The sequence below is a fragment of the Danio aesculapii genome, chromosome 8, assembly GCF_903798145.1.
Source record: "Danio aesculapii chromosome 8, fDanAes4.1, whole genome shotgun sequence".
NCBI classification, from domain to species: Eukaryota; Metazoa; Chordata; class Actinopteri; order Cypriniformes; family Danionidae; genus Danio; species Danio aesculapii.
In genome coordinates this window covers 9,067,282-9,080,243 of record NC_079442.1, presented here as the reverse complement: position 1 = coordinate 9,080,243, position 12,962 = coordinate 9,067,282, and the positions used below count along the sequence as shown (strand labels likewise).

Sequence of the window (12,962 nt, the reverse complement as noted above, 5' to 3'; positions counted from 1 at the left end):
AGTCCAGATCATTGAGTAAAAGATGAGTATAATCCTTTAAATGACTATTAAAGTTGACTTAATAGTTTTAAAGCATTTTGTATTTGTACTGATGCAAAAAACATCTGGATCCAGTGCCGTCTGGAATTTTCTTCTACAATGGGCATTTTTCTTAGCCTTTTACATTTACTGTATGTCCAGTTATTTCATGTTTAAAGCACTGAAAATAACCTGTTATTTGCCATAAAAGGGAAATTACTGAATCAAGAATCAAGCCTGAGAAAAATGCTAATATTAGGAGAAAAGATGGCACTTTGAGGCTTTTCCATCTGAACTCAAATGCATCTGAATTAAGCTGTAAAATAAATAGTTTATCCATTTAAATGCAATGGATTTTGAAGGATATTAGCACAAAACAGGCAAAATAAAAACATTTTCTCGTGATTTTCTTAGGTTTTCAATTGAAAACATAGGAAAGAGGACTATAATTCGATTGGGCATATCTTCAAAACCTTTTAAGGTATGAATTACATTTTAAAGCGTAAGGTCTCCTCTTTCCATTGATACCAAAATATCTCAGTTTTTAAATTTGGGTTACTGTGACTCATTTTGCTTGATCAGGTCACATATGGAAGTCAGTGGTTACAGGTTTCCAGCTTTCTTCAAAATATCTTCTTTTGTGTTCAACAGACAGAAATACTTAAGTGAAAGGTGAGTAAATGATGGCAGAATTTTCATTTTAGGATGAACTATCCCTTGGACTCATAATGCCTCATGTTGACATTGAATATTGGCTCTGTTGCTGCAGATTCTGCCCAACCCTCCCACACATGTTCTTTGTCTACTGGGTCTCCACTGGTTCTAACTCTCCTTCTCCTGAATTTCTGCGGGTCCTCTTCAGCCTATCTGACTCATCTGAGCCATTTAAATCATCTGAGATTTCTGAGTCATCTGAGCCCAAATATTCTGAGTTCCAGTCCCTACTGTTGCTGGGTCATGTCTTGTTCCCATTTATCAGAGGTTGCCATAGCAGAATGAACCACTAATTAATCTGGGATATGTTTCACTGGCAGATGCCCTTCCTGCCCAGAACCCAGCCACTAACCCATGCAACCCCTAGTGATGGAAACACCAGCCTGATCTCACAAGGAAACGTAACTACTGTATATTATGTTTTGTCAGTTTACCATTCAGAGTCATCCACTGAATTGACTGTATCACTGTCTCTCCACTCCACCAATAGCTGGTGTGTGGTGAGTGCACTGGCACCGTTGTCCTGTGGCTGCCGTCACATCATCCAAGTGGATGCTGCACACTGGTGTTGGTGTGGAGAGACCCCCCTAATAGTTGTGAAGCGCTTTGGGTGTATGGCCATACACAATAAGTGCGCTATATAAATACACATTACTTACTATGTGAAAATGGAAGACTTTAAAGAGGAGGCATGGCACCCAACCATCATTGGGGGATGAGCAAACTGTACTAAGTTGTATGAATGAGTTTGTACAAATTCATGCAAATTAGCCACTAAATTGGAAAAAAAGTTACGAATAGCTGTGAGATTGTGTTGGAAACACCCACACACACTATCACAGAGTTAATACACTACTGCCAATTGAGTTTTTCTAATTAACCTATCCCACATGTAGAGGAAACTGGAGGAAACCCATGCGGTCATTAGGGGTGGAGGGAACAGATTCATTGATGGATTGCGATTCTTTCTCCCGCGATTCTGAATCGACTCTGTATTCAAACTAGATCACAACAGTGCAGGCCTATGGGGATACAAGCTAGGAACAGAAAAAATTTATTGTTGACAGGCACATTATTGTATGCTGATGATTTTGTTGAGTTTGGAAAAGATTGGACAAATTTTTTCATTTTAAACATGTGAAACACGGTGCTGTGCTTCTTGTCCAGTGTCCACTGTTCAAATTCTTGCCGCTTTTCAAAGCAAAACCTCGAGTCATCATAGACCTGGCACAGTGCCACTCCTTCAGAATCACCACAAAATTTCACCAGGGTGGCATTAATGGGATGCATGGACACTGACTACGGCACAATTGTGCAGTATGTCACTCGTAGCTTGTGTTTTGTGAATGTGGAATCTGAATGAAAGTGAAAATGTTTAAAGTTTGTTCACTGTGACTCTAAACTGTTCTATAATAACTTTTCTGAGCAATTCTATTAAAATTTCAATTTAAACATCAATTTAGATGAATTAATAAATAAATAAAGACATGCTTAACTAAAAAAATCTAATGCTCTCTTTTTGGAATAAGAACTGTTTGTTCTTTATAGTTTCTATTTGTAATCTGGCTTTTCAATGTTACATTCAGAGCTTCTTCATGCTGAATATAACTTTGTTAATAAAATAAATATATATATAGATTATATATATATATATATATATATATATATATATATATATATATATATAGATTCACTACTGTTATACATAGTTTCTAACCATAAACAAAAGCATAGAAACTCAAATTCTGGTTAAGAAGTGCTAATTGTACAAAAGAACTGTTTGTTCTCTGAGAATTAAGTGCTAGAGTAATGTTAACTGCTAGAGTAATGTTGGAGTTCATGTTTACTAAGAATCAAGAGATATTAAATACTATAAACATAAATGGCTCAAGTGAAGAGATCATTGCTGTGCATCAGATTAGACATTTGTATTATTACAATACAGTTTTTAAATTATGCTAAACCAGGTCACATTCTGAAGCATTACTAGAGGTGATTAAAAACAGCTACCAGCCAACTGTCAAGTAACACATGTACATATTGCATTTGGCGATGACAACTGTTAATTTAAAAAGCCCTGGGTGGGCCACATGTGAACAATAACACAAAACTGGAAGCCATCCACAACACCATCAGTGATGAACATCAGTATTATGATTCCTGTTTAACTAAAAAAAAAAAGTTTGAGTGAGCATTGAAATTACTGTCATTTTTTATGTTTAAAAAAAGTTGTTCTGTCAAACAAAGATCAATCAATGTACATAATATTTAGATATATTAAATAAATTGTATTACACTGTTAGACTTTGCCGCAAATTTACAGTTATTTACTGCTAAAAAGCACAGTAAAATATCACATACCATATTTACAGTTCACTACTGTAATATGCACTACATTGTGGCTAAATTAAAAACTTTTTCAGTAACTTACTGCATATTAGGAATTTGTGATATTAATAATTAAAGTCAATAAATCCCCACAATTTTTTGTGACTTTTTTTTGGCGATTAAAAATGATAGATTTTATCTCCATCAAACTCCATTATTGTTGGCTGCTTGCTTTTCTGTTTGTTCCATTGCTCCATTTGTTAGATGTTTGCTCCAAGTTTCTTTTGCAGTCTGAAGCACGTCAAACACACAAAACGCCTAATTCCTGCCACAGGATGTCTAATCTAATCTTTGCATTGACTTCACATGTAAATACTGGTGCTTCATTCGGATCTGATAACTGCACATGCTGCAAAACATCCCCCACCTCCATGTAATGTAATGATTGTAAGGAGGCAGGTGATTTTTTCGAGAGACACTCAAATAAATCACGTGCGCTGCGTATGCAACGTCTATAAGTCATGTAAAGCAATTAATTGCAAACTGAAATAAATCTAATTTTATTATGGTTATATATGGTTTGAAATTGGATGTTTTATGAGATTATTTAAATTTTTTTGTGATTATTTTCATTTAAATGAAGAATTTTTCAGGATCACAAAAATTTTCGACTTTTTGTTTATTTTGCGTTGGATTCAGCGATTGCGGAATCGCGAAAAACTAGGGGGTCTGAATTCTATTACACTGTAAGACATTACCAAAATTTTACAATTACTTACTGCAAAAAAGCCCAGTAAAATACCAAATACAGTCTTTACAGTTCACTACTGTAATACTGTAGGCACTGCATTGTGACTAAATTGAAAACTTTTACAGTAACTTACTGCATATTGGGAATTTGCAGTATTATACTCTAATCAAAGTAATCAAGTACTGCTAATGTATTTTGAAGACAAAAAAGACGGTTAATGAAAAATCAATTGACCTCTTGTATCACAAAATATATTTAAAATAGATTGATGAATGAAAATAACCTTTGTAAAAAACTTTAAATGCATACAATAACGATACATTATTAAATACTATAAATAAAGGTTTTGCATTGCAAGTGTAAAATGTACATAAATTACAGTAAAAGTACTGTAAAAACTGTCAAATTTAAATGTGGTAAAGGGCGATAAACTTATTTTACTGAAAAATAACTTCGGGCCCTGCTACTGTACAGCACATTTACAGGTAAGTTACTTTAAAGTGGCTGTTTTGGTAACTTGATGGCAACAGTGCTGCCAGTGAGTTACTGCAAAAATACAATAAAGTGTACTTTACATTTAGATAAAATAAGCTGAAAACTTTCAAAGATAATCTACAACTAGAAATGCTTCCAATTAGAAACGGCAGTGGATGAGAATAATTTGTCCAAATCTGAGCTCTGAACTTCACATTGCACATTTTTGAGAAACACCAAACCCGTGTCCCCCAATCAGCCTGATTCATTGTAGTTTTATTTAGCCTTTTTTTAAAATCAACCATTCAACGTTGTGATAAGAGAGTGGCGGACTGTTTTAGTCCATCATTTCAGACAAGCGAGGAAGAGCGAGGCACAAGATGAACCGATCTGAGAGCTCTCCAGACACTTGAACAGAATACAGGGGTTGTGCAGCTGCTGGCGATGAGCGAGCAAACATAATTATATGAGCCGGGGAGCGGTGTTGAGCTCAATGAGGCAGAGAGGAAGACTCACGCTGGGTCTGACGCTCTGGAGATGCTGCTTTTGTTGACGCCTGGATCACCCAAGGATGCGGGGGAAAAAACACATCTGCAGAATACTTAACCTTTCACCCAACAACAACAAACTCCATGTGTTTGATTATTTAGAAATGTAAAAACAAGGAAGCGCAAATCCCGAGGAAAACAGGCAATTAAAAGAATGATGAAGGAAAGGGTTCAGTTGAATTCCAGAGATTCACTCAAAAAAAACAAAAAAAAAAAACAGGACAATCCAAAAGTAAAATATAGTCTTAACAACTGAAAAACACCAGTAAGGAACATTAAAAGCACCACTGTTATATGCATTAACTGCATCTTAATGTTTATTCCTGATTCTTTGAAATATATATTCAAAAGATTGGCAGTAACTGTAGCTCTCAGCATTTCTACCTTTTCCACAAACCAAGTCATTACAAAATTGTTGTTATTATTATTGTTATTATTACAATTGAATATTGGTATATTTAGTACTAATGTAAAAGTGCACAGTAAGGAAAGTGTAATAATCATCATAATAATAATATATATATATTTATATATATATATATATATATATATATATATATATATATATATATATATATATATATATATATATATATATATATATATATATATATATATATATATATATATATATATATATATATATATATATATATATATATATATATATATATATATATATATATATATACAACAGTTCTGTCTGGTTCTTGATTGGCTTATAGCCTTGCAATATTCTATTCTGCCAGTAACAGCACTAGTCCGCCCACATACAGCAACAAGCATAGGACACTCTACAGTTTGACAAATATTGCTGCTGTTGGACAACATAATGTACATTTCTCTTTTTAGTCGAGAATGTAGTTATTTAGATAGCAACTATGCAGTTTATTTATAAGGATATTTTTAAATAACAATTTCTGAGAGACACCATGTTCCGATGTTCATCCACAAGGTGGTGACAGAGACATATAATAAGAGAAAACAGCATAATTTCGAATTACAGCTGATCAAATCATTATTAAACAGGTAAATGACTTTCTAAGTTGATCTCTCTCTCTTTTGTATGTTGTAGTGCTGTAATTATCCCATAGTAATATTGTGATCTCCCGATTGCCACAGAGAAATACTGGGAGATATCTCTGTAGATTGATGGCATTTCATGCAGTTTAGCCTTATCATCTTAAAATGTGAGCAAAATAGCCTGCTTTAGATATTACGCTAGAGAATCATTCAAATACCAGCTCTAAAGTGATGTTGGTAAATGAGTAATGGCTTCTGCTGTTCTGATGTCAGCTGCAGATGTGAAAGAATGGCGGGAGAAAGTTCCTCTTACAAAAGGGTTTTGAGACTCTCCGTGTTTGATTTTCTTTTTTATACACAATTACGAAACGCAATATTACACTCTAGCAGTGCGATGTAGCTGTATATCATCACTGGTCGGCCTGTATATATATATATATATATATATATATATATATATATATATATATATATATATATATATATTAGGGGTGTAACAATTCACCTGACTCACGATTCGATACTAATCTCACGATAGATTTAGTCACGATTTTTTAACAACATTAATGAAACATATTTGTGGTGAAGAGCTTTTTCTTTTCTTTTTTTAATGCTGCACATTTTTTGCAAAATAAAACATTTTCTGCCACAAAAAAAATATATAAACTAAAGAAGACTGGGATTTTGAGCTGGGATTTTACATTTTTAAGACAAAATATCAGCATATCTGTTTTCTGGCGTAAGCAAAGGTCTTTGCACATTTACAATTTCCCCTGCTGATGAAAAAAAAACTCTTTCACTGGGGATTGAGATGGTTGGTGTGGAGAGGTAAGCCTGTGCAATGTGTACAGAGGTGGTCAATAGACCCTCTGATCCAGGGGACTGGCCACTGGCATAAAAAAAATGATTATATATTTACTAACTATATAGCAGGATAGAGACTGGAGTTGAACATGATTATAAAGGAGAATAATTAATATTACTTATATAATTAATTAGCATAAGTATCAGTGTGATACAAGTAAGACGAGGTTACCTTGAACATTTTTAATATTCAATAATAATAATCAATTTAATAAAATATGAATAAACTAATTTGAAGAGGAGAGGGTAAAAATAATCTAATACCTGCTTCTGTAACAGAACAACTTTCTCTTTCAGTCTGCAAAACATCTTCACACTTTCGCTATGAAAACACTGATGTACCGTATGATCTCCGTAGCACTCGCAGGAGCAAGCGGAGCTGCAAATCATCCGGTCAGCGTGGTTTGGCTTATTAACAGTTTTTTTTTTTTTTTTTTTTTTTTTTTTTTTGCGTATAGGTGTCTGTGACAGTAGTTTTTCACTGCACTGACAGTTTATGTGCATCATATTCATTGTTCTGTTAGTGAAGTAAACGTCTTTTTGAAGTATTTGCATACAGTTTGTGTTTTGTCTGGCACACTTCACTGCTGTCATTTTAGTCTGCCACCCCACCTCTTGCTTGTCGCTTATGTCCAGGTGAAGCGAGTTTGCACCTGTAAACACAGCACCCCTTTGTTCAAAGAATGTATTGTGATTCATTCAACATCAAATATTTAAATGGATTTTTAACCGGCTCACGGTGAATCGTTACATTCCTAGTGTGTGTGTGTGTGTGTATGTGTGTATAAATATCATTTTTAAAAATCACTTATGTAATTTAAATCACTTGTAAATATTAATTTCATTTTTATTCTTTTTCGAGCAAATGATGTTTAACAGACCAAGGAAATTTTTTCAGTATTATATACATTTTTCTTCTGGAGAAAGACTGTATTTTAATTTGGCTGATATAAAATAAGTTTTTATTAAACAAATGTTTTAATGTTAATAATATTAGCCCTCTTAAGATTTTTTTAAATTCAATTTTTCAATTGGCTAAAGAACAAACCACTGTTGACTTAACTAACTTACTTAACTAACTAACCTGACTAGTTAACTGTCCGTAAGTGACCTAGTTAAGCCTTTAAACTGCACTATAAGCCGGATACAAGTAGCTTGCAAAATAACTAGTAAATATTACATACTATCTTTGTTAAAGATAAATAAATGACTAATTTAAACTATTATTGTAAAATGTATTGAAATCCCTCTGTTAAACAGCACTTGAGAAACATTTGAAAAAGAAGTATGAGTACAAAGGAGGGCTAATCATTTTGCCTTCAAGGTTGCATGCGTGCGTGTGCGTGTGCGTGTGCGTGTGCGTGTGTGTATGTTTAGTGTGATTTCACAAAGTATGATATATTCCTGGAACAATATTCCAATCAGACAATACCCTAAAAACTAAATTAAAGTAGCACAAATACCATATACTGCAGGCCAAACAACCAATAACCCGCATCAGCCCTCACAAAGTGTAAGTAAAGGAATGAGGTACTTACTGTTTCCGAAGGGTGGAGGTGTTGTTTATCCCAGAGCTGTCATTCCGGTCCAGTCGGCCTCTATCTTTGTCAACAGGGGCCGACCCACATGACAAGCCTCGGGTCAGCCTTGTGTGTGTGCGGCGAGCTGGACCAGGCACCGTGGATGAGGGGACATTACTGCTGCTAGTTTGATGAACACCTCCAGCATTGTGGTTTGGTAGAGATGTCGGCTGGATCGGCTTTGAGCTCTGGTTGTAGTTGTGGATCTGTGTGGAGTTCTCGGTTGGCGTTCGGTCATGTCGCAGGTCCTGGTTCTCCTGGTTGACCCGGTCTAGTTGCGTCTCGAGCTCCTCAATGCGTTTACGTTGGGTCTCTAGAAGTTTGGCCTGGTTCTCAATTATGTTATTGAGCTCCAGAAGATACTCCACAGCCCGACTTGGGCTGTCTGGGTTGGACTCCATAGTTTGGGTCTTACCTCCCCCCCCCACCTGAGAGGTTCAGTGGGGGGGAGATAAAACAATAGAGCCTAAAAGTTGAAGCTGGATAGAGCTGTCTTTATCCTATATGTTGCAACATCAGTCTCAACAACTAAAAAACACCAGCAAAGAACATTTAGAGCACCATTATTATAGGCATCAAGTGCGTCTTCATCTGTGAACCTTTCAGTTCTTAAAAGGTATGTTGATTAACTTCAGTTTTCAGCAAAAGAGTTCAAAGGTCAAGAGCTTTTGTATATTAGCGGTGATTGTACTTCAAGTTAATAAAGAAAAATTATGCAGAAAAAGTAATAGAAAGAAAAAGAATGGCATGAACAATTCTGAGCTTATTGACAAAAAAATCCATTTGAGTCCATCTGATGACACGAAACCATGAGCACAAAACAAGAGAAATGATATCTGAAGTTCATTTCTGTTTCCACAAACCCAGTCATTGCAAAATCCAGTCATCTTGAGATTTGCTGTGCTACACACAACTCCTGCATGCTGAGGTAGCACAGTGGAAAATTGGGAACAGCAGCAAAAAGATACAAATCCAATCCCTGAAATCCACTATAGCTTGACAGAGACAACATACTGTAAAATTAAAGTGAAGAAAATGCTTTCTTCATTAGCACAAAAGTACAATTCCATAAAGCTGAATCATATATGTAATGTCCAACTTCAATAAACTGCCTTTATATAAAGCACCAAAGGAGGCATTTTTAAGTAAAGCATTTAAAGTATGAAACACTTGCACGCGCTGAGTGCGCGCTCTTCTTCTCCTTATTCTCCTTCTTCTTCTTCAAAATAGTCTCAATCAAATAGGCTTTTTAAAATAAAATTGACACATATGGCTCCACATGTTAAAAAGATCCTACTTACACTCCTCTTTTCTTCAACCCATTTTCACGGGTAGCTTTCAGTCCATCGCTTGCGCTCCGCTTTCCTCGTAAAAATTGCGCGTCTTGTTTGTTTATTAACCTCGACGTCAGTTTGAATGACAGCGTCGTTTAAGAGTCACGGCTTTTATCTATTCTTGCACACATCATCAGGACTTTTCCTAGACGTAAACCGAGGTGCACCACCTGCTGTAAAGTTCCGCGCTCCCCTGTATTTTGACCGAGTGCTCTGCGCGCGGATGCTCTTGGTCTCGCGGATGCTCAGGTTCGTGCGCGCGTTTTTCACCTGACAGATCCAACAGCAACTGGCAAGCAGAGATGCGTTAAACTAGTCTTTCCAGCGCTCGTCACACAGGCAACCCACGCAGGATCTTTTCAGCGCACAACAGAGAGAGAGATTTCAACAAATGAAGCTCAAGCAAACAGATTGGGCATTTAAATGATGTAAATATTCCAACATAAATCACCATGGTAACGATATATCTACAGTAAAATGAAGAGGGTGATTTACTTACTAAAAGACAACAAAAACAAACAAACAGAATTACAATAACAGAAAACCCTCATAGAATTTGTTCGTTTTAATGGTTTCTTTGGGTCTTTAATATTTTCCTTCGGCTTAGTCCCCTTATTCACCAGGGGTCACCACAGCGGATTGAACCACCAACTTATCCAGCATATGCCGCACAGGCAATTCCCTTTCAGCTGCAACCCAGTACTGCGAAACATCCATACACACTCATTCACACTCATACACTACAGACAATTTAGTTTGTTCAATTCACCTATAGTGGATGTCTTTGGACTGTGGGAGAAACTGGAGCACCCAGAGAAAACACATGCCAACATGGGGAGAACATGCAAACTCCACACAGAAATGCCAACTGACTCAGCCGGGGCTCGAACCAGAGACAACCACTGACCCACCATGTCGCCACCTTTTTTAATTTTATTTTTAGGTTGTCTTTTTTCTTTTTTATTACCTTCCTTTTCTCCCAAAACACTGTAGAAAACATAAACACTGACTTTGTTACGTTTGTAAACATTTTTACTTTAAAAACAGTTGATCATTCTGTAAAGTTTTTAATAGTATTGTAGTTGAAACCACTGGAATTTATGTAGTTTTCAATATCATGATTTCAATTGCTGTTCTTTTGTTTGCTGCTTGTTTGTTTATCTATTTTTTTATTAGTGAAATAACTCTTTTACCTGATTCAATGGTAACCTGACAACATTGAATAATGATTTGCTAGCTCAAACAGCATTTTAATACTAATAATTAAACCTTAATGTCCCAAATGTAAAAAAAAAAAAAAAGACCTGCTGGTTTTAGCTGGTCAGCCAACCTGGTTTTAGAGGGGTTTTGGCCATTTCCAGGCTGGTTTCCAGTCATTTCCATCGTGGTCTTATGGTCAGGCCAGCCTGGCAATGACCAAAACCCCTCTAAAACCAGGCTGGTTGAAAAGCTAATACCAGACAATGAGCCTAGGCTGGTTTAAGTATTTTTCAGTAGGGTTTTTATGCAATTATAAAAAAAAAAACACACATTTACAAACTATATTAAATACTATTGTTTGTCACTTGACCACAGCATGCAGTAATTAGTTATTAGTTAATTTATAATTGACCGTTAAGCATCTAATCAAGAAGAAATTTTAATAAAAATACAATAAGGTAGAAATGAAAGGAACTCTTTTATACTATTACAACAGAACTGTGCTCATTCATTTAAATGAAACAGAAACATATCATAAACATACAAGTCCACCATTTTTAATAAATAATAATAATAATAATAATAATATCTCAAATAATAACAGTATAGAAATGTTATTTCTATTATATGAATGGAATCAGTACATTTTAATATGCTTTGGTGTCATCTACTGCTCAGGGCAGAAATTACACCCACATTCAGCTCTGCATGCACACACACACACGCACGCACGCACGCACGCACACACGCACGCACACACAAAGCAAGAAAATGCACTCCAGGCTGATCTCAGGTAGATACATGACTGTTTAATATAACTCTTTAATATAATTTATTACCTGCATTTGGGTTACAATGGATTATAACAATATAATCATAATAGAAACATAATATCATATGTATATATAGAACTATAATTATATATTTATATGTATTTACAATTGGTACATATGGCCATAAACATTAGTATGGACATCGTGAGACTCTAAAATGGGCCCGTCAGACTGAACGTGTAATTAATACAGAGACGTATGTTAGTGAAGCTTATGTGGCATTGGCTCATACTCTGAATATTACGATATGTTTGAAAAAATGTGGACCACCAAGACCGAACTGACTTCAACACACTGATCCCAGACCTGCTGGGGTGCACAGATTTACACTGCTGTCCCAATTATTTTAAATGGCATCATCTTATGCATAGATTAAATGTGCGTACAAGAGTAGAACACACAGTATGAACAATATTAGGTGATGTTTTGCGTTTGATGACAGGAACTTAATTGAATCGAGGAACACAACTGATAAATACAGTAGTAGGCACAGTTTTTTTAGGTTAATGCTAAAATATCAGTATAATTAGTTAAGCTACAGTTAACAAGAGCATAATACAGTTAACCTCTCTTTTACTTTTACTATTTCATCAATAAAGATAAAGAGTAAAAACCATGGGTGCATTAAACTAAAGAGGTTTTCCAGGCTTGGCGCAAAGCCACATAACATTGCAAATTTCAACTTATCGGTAGAAACATTCTGCACAATAGTCTCTCTTTTTTATTTGGTTGACAGACACAACTGCTATCATTGGCTTTTCTATCATTTACTATTCATATTTGATAGAGATTCACTTCACATCAGAGTTTAACAAATACTGCATCTGAAACGAATACACACTGCAACTCCGTCAGTTATTTGCAGTCGATCTGTGTTATTCATACCTGCAGGAAATGATTCAAGGGGATGTTCACCGTAAATGACATAAAATATTGAGATCACAGAGGCCAAGGTCAGCAGACAAGAGAAGACTTTCGTTAACAAGGCAACAATAGGAGCTACTTTGAGGGTATATACTGTATAGGGCTTGCTCCAAAAATAAATAAAATTATATTTACATATCTGTTCCCTGAGATATCAGAGACCCAGAGGGCACAACAAATAATAATTTATCCATAAATTTTACGGGGTGCTCTTAGAGAAATATAGCAAATACAGCATCTGGCCTTTTAACAGTTAACATGTAGACACACCATTCACAAAAAGGTTCAATTACTCAATAACCCTTAAAAGAACACTCCACTTTTTTTGGAAATAAGCTCATTTTACAACAGTTGAGTTTTACCCTTTTTGA

General features: G+C 35.4%; 1 protein-coding gene across 3 annotated transcripts in view; it reads right to left on the bottom strand.

Moving 5' to 3' along the window:
• iqsec2b (IQ motif and Sec7 domain ArfGEF 2b) overlaps window positions 1-9,903 on the bottom strand; it is a 166,390-nt gene extending 156,487 nt beyond the window's left edge. For all 3 annotated transcript variants that reach the window (XM_056463128.1, XM_056463129.1, XM_056463131.1), the window contains exon 1: window positions 8,259-9,903. In XM_056463128.1, the coding sequence (XP_056319103.1) occupies window positions 8,259-8,701 (443 nt within the window). In that variant the 5' untranslated portion in view covers window positions 8,702-9,903. The remainder of the gene's footprint in view (window positions 1-8,258) is intronic.
• Window positions 9,904-12,962: the final 3,059 nt, after the last annotated feature.